Source organism: Oncorhynchus mykiss, chromosome 24 (assembly GCF_057628025.1).
Source record: "Oncorhynchus mykiss isolate SJ-2025 chromosome 24, ASM5762802v1, whole genome shotgun sequence".
Classification (NCBI taxonomy): domain Eukaryota; kingdom Metazoa; phylum Chordata; class Actinopteri; order Salmoniformes; family Salmonidae; genus Oncorhynchus; species Oncorhynchus mykiss.
In genome coordinates, this window is record NC_143045.1 from 13,662,781 (window position 1) to 13,679,892 (window position 17,112).

Sequence of the window (17,112 nt, forward strand, 5' to 3'; positions counted from 1 at the left end):
AAGGTCAGTAATGTGGCAATGACTTGGTCATTTAATGACTCGGTTAGACCGTTGGACTAGTAAACGAAAGGTTGCAGGTACAAATCTGTTCTGCCCCTGAACAGGCAGTTAACTAGGCAAGTCAGTAAAGAACAGTAGGTTAAAGGTTACATTGTCTCCGATTCAACTACAGTACTAAAGCTTGGTTACAAAAATGAATTAGTACAATGGGTGCACTACAATCAAATATCTTAAACCCCAAAACCTGTATTACATTTGCCCATATCTTTTTTTCAAAAACATTGTCTCGATGGGGCGTCTATGCCGACAGGCACACTACTGAACCTGTTAAGAATTCAGCCTTACGCTGCGCCATCACACACACGCCTCTCTTCGAAACTAAGGCAGGAGCTCAAAGTGCTGAAGGAGAGTCAAAACAGGATGCAGGACAGTCCACATACCATAAGACACCCAATGCACATTTTACAGTTGCACACATGCACTTAGAGTTCATAAGCTATATACACACACACCTGGATAATCCACATGTAGTATGTTTTAATTGAAGGGACAGATTCAAACAACCAATTCCACAGAGGAAGGGAATTATCACTAAGGCTTGCTTTGGCAAACAACTCCAATGCAGGAACTAAAGACGAATGTGAGGATCCAGAGGTGCACTGTTCTGTAATGGCTGTGGGTTTTCATTCTGTCTTGTATTAAACATGCATGATCACACCCCTGGTGGGTATTCAATGGAATATGTAGAGCTGACAAATCCTTATTCCACATGATACACTTCTGTGTAAACAACCAAACACGCACTTGGGTAAAGAGGGCAGAGAACAAGCAATGGGTGAGTTCACTGAGACAAAAGTGGTACGTACATTGGTCAAATTGAGGTTGAAAAATCTTTTCTGTGAAACCAGCCAGTAAAAGCAAAAGAGTGAGAAGAGAAATGAAAGATTGGAAGAAGCAGAATGTGTGTAAAACTAAACATCTCAGAGAGAAATATTGCATCAGTACAGTGAAAATATAAAAAGAAAAGTGATTATAGAAGATTATTTGGTTCTCCGAGTGTTGGGTAGAAAGTACCTTCGTGGCGCTACGCAGGTGATCGTAATAGACCTCTTCAATGGCCTGGAAATAGATGACTCCTTTCAGTTTGGTCTCGTGCTTGTCTGTTGAGTAAATTAACATGACAAAATGCTTGGGTAAAAATATCACATTTGTGATTCCTAGAGTAGTTTCTTTGATGACAGAGCGAGAAAGTCATGGAATATACTATATGTAGTGTAAAGGGGCAATGTTCCCCCTTTAGTGGAGACTGCATTCACAGTAAACACGGAATGTCTGCTTAAATCAGAAATGACCTTTAATTTATAAATCGCAGAATTTGTAATGCTTCAGCGATGCAGATTGAATAGAGCCCCTGATTTTGAAATTCTACCCTCATGGTAAAATATAGCAGCTCATTTCATCAACCACTACAAAAACACAACCAGGGGTAACTTTATGCCCCCTTTACCTTCAGGCATAAACTGCACTAGATCCTTGCTACAGAAAAATAATACAACCGTAACTTTCTAGGAAAAGTAGTTGCAATTTTATAATTTGCATATTACTGTATCTAAAGCCTGCTACCAAAGCGCTACCCACAAATGTGTATTTCCCTTCTGTATCCTAATGCTCATCTCTATCAAACTCATTTACACCACCTTTCACAAATACAGTCTACATTAAGGTCAAAGGGTATGAATATGCCATCTACTGTATCTCCCATTGGCTCGATCCGAGCATTAACAGCGCACTAATGTGTTTGTATATAAATGGCAGCATTTTCCTTACCAACGTAATAGGAGAAGGTCCTTTTGAGGCGGTCGAAGACAAACCAGCGTTTCTTCCACGACTTGATCTTGCCGCCCATCTTGACCAGGTAACCCTTACACATCTTGTCTGTGAGGATCACGTGGTAAGAGGTCTCCACGTTGTGGCCGGATGACTCGATGTGGGAGCGCAGGTCAAACTCCTCCTTGCGGATGGGCAGGTAACGAGTCATAGGACGGGCCTGAGGAAAGGAGGAAACAAACTTGTGACGAGTGTTTCAAAAGCCTGTACGACTAACAGGATGAGAGAGAGATCTCAAACTGTATATTCTTTTTGTTTGGATTTGTGTTATTGGGCCTCAGGCTCACCTGGGAGAAGTTCTTGCTCCTCATCTTCACCTCCTTGTCCACGAGCTGCTGCCTGTGCACCGTCTCGTCCTGCAGCCTCTTCTCAGCCTCCTCGCGCCGCCTCCTCTCCTCCTCCAGCATCTGCCTACGGGCATGGCTCTCTCGCTCCTGGAGAGAAGGTGGAAAAAGATCATGAACATTGACAACTGCTGATGGCCTCAAAGTACTTTACAGATACCCAGCCTAAAACCTCAAAGACCAGGCAATGCAGAGGCACAGGAAAAACTCCTTTAGAATGCAGGAAACTGGGAAGAAACAGAGGAATCAGGCTCCGAGGGGTGGCCAGTCCTAATCTGGCTGTAACACTGAAGTAAGACATCAGTATGGGATCTGATAGGAAGCTAGCCATGGCATGTGAGGTAGTGTCTTACTCTGGATTCTATGAGCCTGGCCTTCTCTAGGTGGGCTTCCTTCAGCATCTTCTCCATCTCCTCGATCTTCAGCGCATCCATCCCACTGGCACTGCAAACCAGACACAGTCAGAGATACATCTCAAATAGCAATGACATCCATCATTCAATTTATTTATGGGTTACAGTGTATTAATACTCTTAAGTCCGAAAACTGTGTCCCGTTCTGAAAATCCACCCCCAAAATGGCTAAAGATCATCAAGCTTCTTACATAGGAACAAAGAGGATTAAGTAAGTCCTAAAAAGCAGTTCATCACTGGTCATAAAAACAGTAACTTACTATGTGGACACTAACTACCGCAAACAGTTATTAACTATCACCGAGTGTTTATAAAATGGGTCATGAAATGTGTAACTGTTTAGAGATACAATGCTGTATACACTGGAAATGTCCCGTCTTGGCCAGGTGGTGCAAGGTTGTGTTCATTAAGGTCAACATTCTAAAACGTTTTGCAACAGAAGACGAATGACTGTTTCTCATTGGACATGTCCAGATAGTAACCTCTTCACTCCGCTTTGGACAGTTTATTTTCCATTTCCTGCCTACTGAACACAACCCTAATGAGTGCTTAGGCCTGATGATTACAAGCAATCTGGGATGTCCTGTTTAAAGTGGAGAAACAGCTGCGCTTTCACCAGGTGCAAAGGGAATGTACACATCTGTCCTGTCTATGTGCGACCACACACATCCTACCTTTCATATCAACTGGCTCAGAGCAACCACTATCTGTGCAGTGTCTTTAACTAGTCATTTGACTATATTTCAGCAGTCACTCACCCAGATGTTTAACTGGCCAAAATACAAATGTTGACTTTTAACCAATCACAGACAGTAAAGGGAACATCCCTTCTGCTGTAGCCTACACATGTATCCAGTCCTGCATCCCAAATATCACCCTATTCCCTATAGAGTGCACTACTTTTGACCAAAGCTCATAGGCTCTGGTCAAAAGTAGTGCACTAAATAAGGAATAGGGAGCCATTTGGGCACAACCCAGTGTGATCACCTAAGCCAGGATCATAAAATATGCTGAATAAATTATTTGGGAGGAAGGCAGTGTTCAGCAAACAGTCTCTGGCATGTGTTTACGGAAGAGCGTTTCGCTGTTCATTATGGTCGGCGATAATTCATGCACGACAACAAACTTGACGAGTTCTGTATGAACTGGGAATACCTTTTGACTGTGATAAAGACGGCATGATTGAACTAGATTTAGAGAAATATTTTACATTTTTCACACTGTCGTGTCGACTGAAACCAAACTGTGCTGCCTCGAATACTTTACACACCGACCTTTTCCGCATGGTTCCAGCACACCAGCTCAGGACAGACAACCTGGGTTAGTTCTGCTCAGTAGTGTAAAAGGCCCTATATTGTACGTTAAATATCCACTAGAATAGTGATAACAGTGGATGGACAACAGCTGAGCAGACACAGGCTTCTTTTGTCACTATTAGACAGACTAATGATACGAGACACAGCTTAACAGATGGTGCACAATTCACAGTCAGACAGGACGTGGGGAGGAGTCATTTGACCCATGAGGTTACTTGTCAGAGATCCCTTGGCAGAAATTAGCCAGTGTGAGTGTGTTCCAGGATATGCATGTGTGTGTTTCTCTGACCTGGACATGTTGTCGGGGGAGCAGGCCGAGTTGTTGCCTGTGGAGACGCTGGTGTCCATGCTGTCGGAGCTCTCCAGGCTCAGTGTGTCGTACGGCTGCTCGCCCGCCGACGGCGGCTGGTGGTGCAGGATGGAGTGGTGCACCATGGGAGGGCCGTGGGCGTGTGAGGGGGCGTAGAGTTGGGTCTGAGAGCCGTGGAGGGCATCCCACTGGCACTGGGCCTCCACTGCAGCCCGCTGCTTCAGCTCAGCCAATCGACGCCGCTGCTCCTCGATCACCTGTTGGCCTGAGGGTGGAGGGAGAGAGCTGATCTGTGGGTTGCTTGATCTCATCCAGGGATACCCTATCATGTCAGTTCTAGGATGTATGGCAGCGCTCTCAGCATGCAGACACACATACTCACCCCCTAACCAACTCTCACACACACATGATTCATATCCACTTGCCAAGCAAAAAGTCATGATCATCAGCATCACCCGGCTATGAAGGGGCAGTAAACCTAAAGATTGCCTGTGAGTCCATGTAAAGTAGGATACCACAGGTCAGCGACAGATGAAACCAGGCCCCACACATACATCAAACATACAACATATATGTACTTGGCATTATCAAAAGCCCAAGCTCAATTCAACCAGCAACATGTTTCCTCATCACCAAAGCTTCCGTAAGTACAGTAGCAGCAAAAATACCAATACTACATGATCAAGTAACCCATGGTAGTCATCTTCAATTCAAACCCATGCTCGCTATCCATCATATAACTGACAGACATCTAAAAACAGCTGTAAAGTTAAAAGGGGAACAAAAGGTGGCCCCGACAGATGAAAAGCACTGCTTCCACCAAACGCATGCATTGTTGATTCTCAGCAGGAGGATGGAGACAGACAAGAACATGGAGAAGAAGGAAGAGTTTATATGAGTTGAACACGAGACCAAACCCACTCCCAGGTTGAGTGGTCTGTCTGTCTATCTGTCTGTCTGTGGGATTGTCCATGGTGGAGCAGGGAGACTCAGACGTGGAAGGCAAGGAGGACTCTGTGGCAGAGAGTGGAGGACAGTAATGGAGAGAGGGATGGTTGGGATGGAGGAACAGATGGACAGGGTGACAGAGAGACAAACAGGACAACATGGTGGTTAAAAAGGAGCTGGAGGAGGCAACCATGGAGGAAGAGACTGGGTGAGGGGGAAGTGGGGTGATGGAGACAGGGACAGGGTGTGGTTTCTCTGAAGCATGACAGGAAATCTTGAAATGACAGACAACAAATGTGGTTAACAGAAACCTGGAGAGGACCATCTTAAAACACATAACTATACTAGTTCCATGTTGATGTTTACTGCTGGAACCCAAGAAGGAAACTCTTGCCTCAGACCAGAACATGGGACAGAGTAGCCTGGTGTAAACCTCCCAAAAGGCAGTTACCTTTCTGCTGTAAGGCTAGCGCTCTCTTGGTCTCTATGTCCTGCATGGTGGCAGCCAAGTTCCGTGGCAAACTGCCTGTACTGTTGGGAACCATCAGTGGGCTCTGGAAGGACACAAAAGAAGGAGAGTGATTGATTAAATTCAAAATTGGGGCGGCAGGGTAGCCTAGTGGTTAGAGCGTTGGACTAGTAACCGAAAGGTTGCAAGTTCATATCCCCGAGCTGACAAATCTGTCGTTCTGCCCCTGAACAGGCAGTTAACCCACTGTTCCTAGGCTGTCATTGAAAATAAGCATTTGTTCTTAACTGACTTGCCTGGTTAAATAAAGGTAAATGAAAAAACAACAACAATGAAAAACACATACAACAAAATGTTACATATCAATGCAATGGCAGTACACATATTAAAAACCATCAAGGTTTACACAAAAATACTTACTTCCAACTGGCCAAGAAGACATCCAGTGAATACATAAAACATTTTTAACATTTTATTTCGTGAAATAAAATGAACAAGTTCTCATTTACCTGGCGACCTGGCCAAGATAAAGCAAAGCAGTGCGACACAGACAACCACACATGGAATATGCATGGAATACCTTTGACGCGTGACAACAGCTACAGATAAACATCAAGCTCTCGTTCTAATACTATCAAATGTAATCTGATACTATCATGTAACACATGCCTGCCGTTGTTTACCAGTATATAACCATATGCTAGGTCTAATCAATCACCAGGTGACCGGAGCAGGATACAGTGCCTTGCGAAAGTATTCGGCCCCCTTGAACTTTGCGACCTTTTGCCACATTTCAGGCTTCAAACATAAAGATATAAAACTGTATTTTTTTGTGAAGAATCAACAACAAGTGGGACACAATCATGAAGTGGAACGACATTTATTGGATATTTCAAACTTTTTTAACAAATCAAAAACTGAAAAATTGGTCGTGCAAAATTATTCAGCCCCTTTACTTTCAGTGCAGCAAACTCTCTCCAGAAGTTCAGTGAGGATCTCTGAATGATCCAATGTTGACCTAAATGACTAATGATGATAAATACAATCCACCTGTGTGTAATCAAGTCTCCGTATAAATGCACCTGCACTGTGATAGTCTCAGAGGTCCGTTAAAAGCGCAGAGAGCATCATGAAGAACAAGGAACACACCAGGCAGGTCCGAGATACTGTTGTGAAGAAGTTTAAAGCCGGATTTGGATACAAAAAGATTTCCCAAGCTTTAAACATCCCAAGGAGCACTGTGCAAGCGATAATATTGAAATGGAAGGAGTATCAGACCACTGCAAATCTACCAAGACCTGGCCGTCCCTCTAAACTTTCAGCTCATACAAGGAGAAGACTGATCAGAGATGCAGCCAAGAGGCCCATGATCACTCTGGATGAACTGCAGAGATCTACAGCTGAGGTGGGAGACTCTGTCCATAGGACAACAATCAGTCGTATATTGCACAAATCTGGCCTTTATGGAAGAGTGGCAAGAAGAAAGCCATTTCTTAAAAGATATCCATAAAAAGTGTTGTTTAACCAGTTGCATCTCTTGGGGCGCTATTTCATTTTTGGATAAAAAACGTTCCCGTTTTAAGCGCGATATTTTGTCACGAAAAGATGCTCGACTATGCATATTCTTGACAGTTTTGGAAAGAAAACACTCTGAAGTTTCAGAATCTGCAAAGATTTTGTCTGTAAGTGCCCCAGAACTCATTCTACAGGCGAAACCAAGATGATACGTCAAACAGGAAATGAGCAGAATTTCTGAAGCTCTGTTTTCTAATGTCTCCTTATATGGCTGTGAATGCGACAGGAATAAGCTTAGACCTTCTGCCGTTTCCCCAAGATGTCGGCAGCATTGTGACGTATTTGTAGGCATATCATTGGAAGATTGACCATAAGAGACTACATTTTCCAAGTGTCCGCCTGGTGTCCTGCGTCGAAACTGGTGCGCAAAGCCATGTGCAAGTATTTTTCCATTTGATTGAGAGGGGAAACCATGCTTCCACGAACGATATATCATCGAAGAGATATGTGAAAAACACCTTGAGGATTGATTCTAAACAACGTTTGCCATGTTTTCAGTCGATATTATGGAGTTAATTTGGAAAAAAGTTCGCGTTTTGAGGACTGAATTTTCGGGTTTTTTTGGTAGCCAAATGTGATGTACAAAACGGAGCTATTTCTAATACACAAATAATATTTTTGGAAAAACTGAGCATCTGCTATCTAACTGAGAGTCTCCTCATTGGGCCTGCTTTTCTTCAGCAGGGACAGGGAAGATGGTTCAAATTGATGGGAAGATGGATGGAGCCAAATACAGGACCATTCTGGAAGAAAACCTGATGGAGTCTGCAAAAGACTTGAGACTGGGACGGAGATTTGTCTTCCAACAAGACAATGATCCAAAACATAAAGCAAAATCTACAATGAATGGTTCAAAAATAAACATATCCAGGTGTTAGAATGGCCAAGTCAAAGTCCAGACCTGAATCCAATCGAGAATCTGTGGATTGAACTGAAAACTGCTGTTCACAAATGCTCTCCATCCAACCTCACTGAGCTCGAGCTGCTTTGCAAGGAGGAATGGGAAAAAATGTCAGTCTCTCGATGTGAAAAACTGATAGAGACATACCCCAAGCGACTTACAGCTGTAATCGCAGCAAAAGGTGGCGCTAATTTTGCACGCCCAATTTTTCAGTTTTTGATTTGTTAAAAAAGTTTGAAATATCCCAAAAATTTTGTTCCACTTCATGATTGTGTCCCACTTGTTGTTGATCCATCACAAAAAAATACAGTTTTATATCTTTATGTTTGAAGCCTGAAATGTGGCAAAAGGTCGCAAAGATCAAGGGGGCCGAAAGCTTTCGCAAGGCACTGTACATACACGATATACACCAAAGTATCTGGACACCCCTTCAAATTAGTGGATTCGGCTATTTCGAGCACACAGCCATGCAATCTCCATAGACAAACGTTGGCAGTAGATTGGCCAGTGACTTTCAACGTGGCACCGTCATAAGATGCCATCTTTCCAACAGTGCCCCGGTGCCCCGGTCAACTGTAAGAGCCATTATTGTGAAGTGGAAACTTCTTGGGGTAACAACGGTTCAGCCGCGAAGTGGTTGGACACACAAGCTCACAGAACGGAACCGCAGAGTGCTGAAGCGCGTAAAAATCATCTGTCCTCGGTTGCAACACTCACTACTGAGTTCCAAACTGCCTCTGGAAGCAACGTCAGCACAAGAACTGTTCGTCGGGAGCTTCATGAAATGGGTTTCCATGGCCGAGCATAGCCACACACAAGCCTAACATCACCATGTGCAATGCCAAGCGTCGGCTGGAGTGGTGTAATGTGTGCCGCCATTGGACTCTGCAGCAGTGGAAACGCATTTTCTGGAGTGATGAATCACGCTTTAGCATCTGGCAGTCCGACAGACAAAATATGGGCGGATGCCAGGAGAATGCTACCTGCCTGAATCAATGGTGGCAACTGTAAAGTTTGGTGAAGGAGGAATAATGGTCTGGGGCTGTTTTCATGGTTCGGGCTATACCCCTTTAAAAAAAAAGTCATAGCGCTACAGCATACAATGACATTCTAGATGATTCTGTGCTTCCAACTTTGTTGGGGAAGGCCCTTTCCTGTTTCAGCATGACAATGCCCCCGTGCACAAAGCGAGGTCCATACAGAAATGGTTTGTCGGGCCTCCCGGGTTGCAGTGGTTAAGGGCGCTGTACTGCAGCGTCAGCTGTGCCACCAGAGACTCTGGGTTCGCGCCCAGGCTCTGACGCAACCGGCCGCGACCAGGAGGTCTGTGGGGCGACGCACAATTGGCCCAGAGTCGTCCGGGTTAGGGAGGGCTTGTCCGGTAGGGATATCATTGACGCATCGCGCACCAGCGACTCCTGTTGCGGGCCGGGCGCAGTGCGCGCTAACCAAGGTTGCCAGGTGCACGGTGTTTCCTCCGACACATTGGTGCGGCTGGTTTCCGAGCTGGATGCGCGCTGTGTTAAGAAGAAGTGCGGCTTGGTTGGGTTGTGTATCGGAGGACGCATGACTTTCAACCTTCGTCTCTCCCGAGCCCGTACGGAAGTTGTAGCGATGAGACAAGATAGTAGCTACTAAACAATTGGATACCACAAAATTGGGGAGAAAAAGGGGTAAAATTCACACACACAAAAAACACACAAAAATGTTTAAAAAATGGTTTGTCGAGATCGGTGTGGAAGAACTTGACTGGCATGCACAGAACCCTGACCTCAAACCCATCGAACACCTTTGGGATTAATTGGAACTCTGAATGCAAGCCAGGCCTAACTGCCCAACATCAGTGCCCGACCTCACTAATGCTCTTGTGGATGATTGGCAGATAGTCCCCGCAGCAAAGTTCCAACATCTAGTGAAAAGCCTTCCCAGAAGAATGGAGGCTGTTATAGCAGCAAAGGGGGGACCAACTCCATATTATTGGCCATGATTTTGGAATGAGATGTTCAACTGGCAGGTGTCCACATTCATTTGGTCATGTAGTGTACCTTCAAATTGATTGTGTACAAGGGCCCTATGTGCTTGTAGCCTTTTCTCATGGAAACTGAACTATTATGATGAAGCTAGCTAAATCACAAGATTACAGCAAATGGCCTCAGAAGAGTACTACACAATCCAGCCATGAACTTGACCACCCTCCAACACCAGTACCTTCTATTTTCATTTGGTTGTATGCATTTTAGGCCTGAGTAGGATGCAATTCAGATTTAGCAGCAAATGTGTACTATTCAAATGAGCCTTAAATAATAATAGTTGATTACTACATCATCGCTGAAGACCCTACTAGCCAACCAGTAGTGATGGAGCGGAGGTGATGAGGTTTACCTTGGAGGTTGTGTTGCGTCCCAGTGTAGTGGCTACGTACTGCAGATGGGATCCGGAGCCTGCTTTGGGTTGATGTACCGTCTGCCTAGCATCACTGTCCAGCTTGGAACGGAACCCCTGGGAGGAGGAGTGAAGACGGTCCAGGATCAGCTATCAAACGCCGTAGACTCATTTTTTTGCGGTTACCGCGCACATAGTAAAACATGTATTACATTAAATGGAATGAGGAATATAAACTGTGGTGCTTATTCCAAACTTGTCTGGTGGGAGATGCTGTGAGAAGTCGAGAGTAGAGTACAAATACAAAACAATAGGTTTCTTTAGCATTTCAAAAAAGGCACATTTATTGACATTTCAATTCAACCAACATATTGATTGACATCTTCGAAATGCTAAAGCAACCTACTTTTGGTGAGTGAAATTTAATTGCTACTACTACTACTACTACTACTACTGTCATCAGACACAGCCAGAGACGGTGATTATTACGTCAGCAAGAGCAGCATCCTTTTTATTGGTGGTCCTTTGATTCCTCCCACAGGTGTAATGACAGAGTCAGTGTCAAAGTGCTTTACTGGCAGATGTCAGTGTGTAACCACAACCTTCAGGTGGTTCGTCCCACAACCTCAGTTGGCCATACAGTATGAGGTCTTATGGCTTTTCATTGTGCCAGTAAATCATCAGATATTGATTGCAGTCTAGGCTATACCCAGGTTAGGGTCAATTTAGTACCTGGAATTGACCTCAACCCTTTGGCTGTGCTTGTGTGTACTGTAGTATAACCTGGTAGTAAATGTAATACAATGCACATAATACAGGATCATTTTTGAAGATTCAACCCGGTTGAACATTTTATATTCCAGTGCAATGTAATGACATCCATGAGTGGTACTACTGCTTGATTGAATACTGACAAAACATACTAACAGATTACCGTAAAGCATGTGGAAGATGCTCAAAGAATTCACAACGCATGAGTGACATGCAAGCCCAGACAGACCATCATTGATATATTAAATCAATCAACAAAGCACAATGCACTTGGAAAAGCCATTTTCATGGGAAGACAGAACAGAAACAATGGAAGAGGGGAGGAAGAGAAAGGAGAAGGCAGCGCCTCTGAGAATTACCTGCATAGGCCTGCGAGTGGATAGAGGTTTAGCTGGGAGAGGGGGAGGGGGGCAGATCTGGCTGCTCTCCACAGCAGCCATCACCTCCTGGTACCACTGCTCTAAATCGAGAGTGGGGATTTGAGGCCTACTGCACTCTGGCTGATACTGGAGGGCCGCAGTTAAGAGTCCACAGTAAGAGGCAGCAGAGAGGCAAAAAACAGAGTGGACAGAGCAAGGGAGTGGAGGAGGAAGAGAATTAAGAAAATAATGCATTAATGAGCAAATAAGAGGATCTGTTAGTGATAGAAATATAAATATTTTTCTAAATGTTATGTTTTTTGTGTGTGTCAATGTTCATCTTCTTGAAATATCAGCAAATGCTAACACAAAAGTGTCTCAATGGGGAAACACTGGTTGAAATGACGTCAATAGAACCAGTTTACAACCAATTACAAACATGATTGACAACTGGTTGTAATGACGTCATTCCAACCAGCTTTGGCCACTGGGGTAGAGGGGGCATTCAGGGCATCTTCAAACGAGAGGTGGAGGAGAGGTGGGTGAGAAGAAACAGAGCGAGAGACCAGACACACCTCAACAGAGAGAGAGGGGGAGGAGCCGTGACGAAAGGAGAGGCAGGAGAAGGCGGGGTCTCCAGCTCCTGACTGGAGGGGCCGGAGAGGAGAGGTAGGGGAGGACTCGACCTTCGGCATCCCAAAGAACTGAGTTAACTGGCCCACAGTCACGTACTCCTTTCATTCAGGGAGCCACAGATAGTAAGGCAGACAGGAGGTCAAAGGGCAAAGAAGGAAAGAGGGAAACAATGGCAGAGGACACGTCAACAGGGAGGAAAACAGCAGCAACAAGGACAGCATGTGAAATAGATGGCAGTAAACCTGACTCACACATGGATAGTCTTTCTATAATATCAACCCATCGTACCATCCAAACCTGGCTCAAATACATATGTCAAATACTTGAGCTGTGCTTCAGTTTGCCTGGTACAATGGAATCAATGAAAAAGCTCCAAAAGTGCAAGCCCCAAGCTAAATCAAGCTCACCTAAAATACTGGCAAGTACTTGAATGCATATGACATCCAGTGCATTCGGAAAGTGTTCAGACCACTTCCCCTTTTCCACATTTGATTACGTTACAGCCTTATTCTAAAATGGATGACAAAGCGAAAACAGTTTTTTTGACATTTTTGGGAGACGAGTCAGGATCGAGGGAAATATGAACGGATCAAAGTACAGAAAGATCCTTGATGAAAACCTGCTCCAGGACCTCAGACTGGGGCAAAGGTTCATCTTCCATCAGGACAACGACCGTAAGCACACAGCCAAGAAAACGCAGGACTGGCTTCGGGACAAGTCTCTAAATATCCTTGAGTGGCCCAGCCAGAGCCCGGACGAACCCGGTCTAACATCAAAAAGCTGTGCAGCGATGCTCCCTATCCAACCTGACAGAGCTTGAGAGGATCTTCAGAGAAGAATGGGAGAAACTCCCCAAATACAGGTGTATTTACAAGGCTGTAATCGCTGCCAAAGGTACTTCAACAAAGTACTGAGTAAAAGGTCTGAATACTTATGTAAATGTTATTTTTTATTTTTAATACTTTTTTTATTTATTTATTCTAAAAACCTGTTTTAGCTATGTCATTATGGGGTATTGTGTGTAGATTGATAAGGGAAAACAACTATTTCATCCATTTTAGAATGAGGCTGTAACGTAACCAAACGTGGAAAAAGTCAAGGAGTCTGAATACTTTCCGAATGCACTGTATGTAGTTGATCCAGGTCTGGTACCATTATCCTCATTCAGTAATGCAGAAGAGCTGATTATATCAAGGACAGGGCCATTTAGCAGAAAGCCAATACACTACAGTAAGCTACCTAGAAGCGGACTGCTAGAGAGACAGGTGAAAGAATGAAAAGATGGAGTGAGAGAAAGAGAGAAACAGAAACCGAGGGCAAGTGATAAGGAGAGATAGAGAGAGGCATAGTGAGCGAGAGAGGGCAATGGTACCTCGCAGGGTACAGCTGCATCTAGGGTGAGCGAGAGGCCGTGCTGAGCAGAGGTGGTGAGTTGGGTGTCATGGCAATCACTCCCAAACATCTCATAGACATCAGAGAGCTTCATGTACTCCTGAGAGCCAACGCAAAGCAACGCAAACCAAACAGGACAAGAGGCCATGAGCTCACTCCATGACACGTCCTTTTCATAATATGAATACTCATACACACACACGGATGTGCACCCATATCAGAAATGTGCTCGTGCAGATACACACTTTACAACCTTCCGGGACAAGCTGCTGTTTTATCGTGTTTTTAAAACAAACACATAAGCTTGTGTGAAAAGTACGAACAACTATATGAACGGAAAAAAACAAAGAACACAGCACTTCTCTACCCTATAATTTCCAAGGCTCACATCGAGCTGGAGAAGTGAAAACACGTGGTGAAAGAATACAATAACAGAGATGTCAACAAGCTCTACCCATCTTCAAAGGATAGCAAAATGCTAATAGAGAGAAAGAAGTGCACTACACAAACCAAACAGAGTAGTACACTTCAATGAGAGAAAGCACTGTGCATGTGAGCCTCTGGCTAAACCTTCACACAAACACAGCATCTTAACATCCCAGTTGTAGCAAGAGTTGTTTATGCTTTTTCCCCCATTCTAAAAGTTGAAGAGATAACATCAATTAAAATGTCCATAGTTCATCCAACAGACCAAGTATTTCATAAAGACAAACAATGACGGCATTCAAATCAGTATTGTACTTCCAGGGCCTCACACCGAATGTGTTTTTACATATGGGGGGTGGGGTGCAATTTGCTGGGAGTGATTGGGTGTAACAAGACATAACTCACAGACTTCTGAAAGACCCACTCCTTAATGAAAAAACAACATTAAAAACACCAGCCTCGGAGCTTGGTTTCCTATAAAGCTGTAAATATCACAGAGTGGGCCTTTAAGTTTTAGACGAATAGACTGTGCATAGGGGGGTTACAGTGAGTGAGCTCAGGTGTCATGCAGGAACAGTTACACTGACAGTCTGGTTACCTCTGTCGGGCTGCCCCCTGGGTATAACTGAGAGGCGGCGCTTAAATAGGAAGCAGCGGGACGGCAGAGAGGATGCTGGGAGTGGGAGTCCTCTAACAGGTCAGTCTGGCTGATATGGAGCAATTCCTGTTTCAATAGGAAGTCAGGGACACTGGTTTCAGCTCCTGTTGCTGTAGTGTACAGTTACGGTGTGTGTCCCTCTAACTTACACTAGGTGTCAATACAGTACTGGGATAATAAGTGTCAATCACAAAAACATAGGTGTTATGTACAATGAGTGCCCCTGTAAGGGTTATACTCAGTTTAATAGGGCTAGTTTACAGTGGTCTAAAAGAGCCCATTATATCCAATTCAACAATGAAACTGATAGGCATCTCATGTAATGAACTTGCTCTAAATGCATGAGAACGCAGGTTGATAGGTTGTGTCCGAATGGGAGTTTAGCACGAGACTAATTGGTTCATGTTTTCAGAATAAACAACGCAGCCCAGGGATTCAGGCCAGATTTGTATCTCGCTGGCCTGAGTTGAGATATTATGTGCAATCCACCATCAAATTGCAGATGTTTCCAATCCCAAAAAATACATCAGTCGGATCTGAATTATCCGATCAAAGCAGTTTGACTCATGGTTGCACTCATGGGAAATAAATCATTGAGGACAACAGGTGTATCATAGAAATCTAGTAGCCTACTATTTGCAAATGAAAATATCTAGGAGTGCATTTTCTCCATTGTTAATTTTTGTTGGTAGTCTTTGTTGGTCTTTCACAAATTAAGGAGTGTGGTTTTTAGACAAGTGATCCGAGTGGAGGTCCGTTCATCCGTCTGGGTCATGATAGATAACTGATATCTGTAGGAGTGACCTCTTAGTCGGTAAGATAAACACCCCTCACCTCTTTCATGGTGCTGGAACACTTAGGGAAAGATCTTCCTCCGGTAAGGCTGAGGTACCTCTTCTCTAAGGCCGATAGCCTCTCTTTCTCCTGGAACACAGAGACACCAGAAACACATGAGACTGTGACAAGACCAAAGGACAGCTTACCTCACCCATCACTATGCCCTGGTTACAGTATGCTCGTATTAAGACATAGCTTCTTGTACCTTACATTACTGAAAGTATGTAAGTCTCTGACTCTGTCCTGATTATGGATTGCCATAGTTTCTTTACCAAATTAGAAAATGTGCCACTGCAGAGGACAAGCCGGGGACAAGGCAGCACATGTGCCGAGTAATGAAGTGAAATGTCAACAAATGGGAAATCCGCCAACGAGCTCTTAATTAATTGCCTTAATATGAGGTGGCTGGCATGGCACATTGCCCTGCATGTGGTAATGTATTTGTGTGTGATTCTCACATTGTCAAACAAGACCAGAGAGCGATAATGATTCAAATGAGTTATTTTCAAAAGTGGTTTCATGGTCAAAAGTGGTTTCACAATGTCATTTCTGTATATGAGTAGATTGTAGAGTGGCTGCTGGGACAGATATGAACTGTATTGTAATGTTACCTTATGGAGAATCTGCAGGGTAAGGTTCCTGTCCTTAGCCAGCCTGTCACACTCCTGAGAAGCCTGCTGTCCCAGCTGACTGGCCTGGCCTTCCAGAGCTGCCATCTTGTCCTGGAAAACATGTTTAGAGCGTTACTGCTGAATTAAAGGGGTACTCAACAAGATGACAAATATACACTACACCAAAAACAAAGCAGTAATGGTCTATCATGTCTTTGTCAGGTATCCCCACCAACACCATTCTTGACGTGAATAATCATACTATTTACACTCAACCTGGAAAGGTATTTGGCCATCATCAGAAATTAGGATGTTTCTCTGACAGACATTCATATTCACAGCTCCAGATATGATGAAGGGTTGCCAGAATAGATAGGAGCAGCCATTGTGGTCCAGTCCATTACCTTTCTCTTGGCCACGCTGGTGTGGTACTCATCCCTCTCCTGCAGCAGCTGCTGGCTGATGGTCTCCCTCTCCTCCTCCAGGCTGCTTTCCCTCTCCAGCTGCTGGAACTCCAGGTCCTCAAACTGTTTTGTCTCTGACTCCAGGGTCTCGCCCTCCTGTCGAACCCCACACAGAGCCCATCACAATGGGTTACAACCACACCAGGCCTCAGCCTCCTATAATATACCGTTTTCACACTGCTGAGCCAAGCAAAGCCGAGCTGTATTTGGCTGGCCTGGTAACGTATTCATCCATTCGCCATAGATGCTAGAATTGTGCTAGAACGCACAATGTGTGGAGAACATACCCGAGCCAGCAGAGTCTGGTGTGGTTGGCACAATAGTGTGAAAAGGGTTCTAAAGTACCAACAACTACCCAACCCCAAGAGACAGACAGACAGACCCACAAGGTCACCACAGGGTCACCCCCTCCG

The 17,112-nt window shown here is 44.4% G+C and overlaps 1 protein-coding gene across 50 annotated transcripts in view; it reads right to left on the reverse strand.

Moving 5' to 3' along the window:
* The window catches only part of LOC110503778 (pleckstrin homology-like domain family B member 1), a 93,676-nt gene that overhangs the window by 1,031 nt on the left and 75,533 nt on the right, over positions 1-17,112 (reverse strand). For 25 of the 50 annotated variants that reach the window (XM_090218363.1, XM_090218351.1, XM_090218358.1 and 22 more), the window contains 10 exons: positions 16,640-16,795; positions 16,236-16,346; positions 15,622-15,711; positions 10,546-10,662; positions 5,670-5,772; positions 4,250-4,535; positions 2,585-2,675; positions 2,175-2,321; positions 1,828-2,047; positions 1,075-1,160 (listed from right to left, as the gene is read on the reverse strand). In XM_090218363.1, the coding sequence (XP_090074489.1) occupies positions 1,075-1,160; positions 1,828-2,047; positions 2,175-2,321; positions 2,585-2,675; positions 4,250-4,535; positions 5,670-5,772; positions 10,546-10,662; positions 15,622-15,711; positions 16,236-16,346; positions 16,640-16,795 (1,407 nt within the window). Of the gene's footprint in view, positions 1-866; positions 897-1,074; positions 1,161-1,827; positions 2,048-2,174; positions 2,322-2,584; positions 2,676-4,249; positions 4,536-5,191; positions 5,285-5,669; positions 5,773-10,545; positions 10,663-15,621; positions 15,712-16,235; positions 16,347-16,639; positions 16,796-17,112 lie in introns of all 50 variants that reach the window. The other 25 variants (XM_090218356.1, XM_090218334.1, XM_090218340.1 and 22 more) reach the window with 3 other exon arrangements.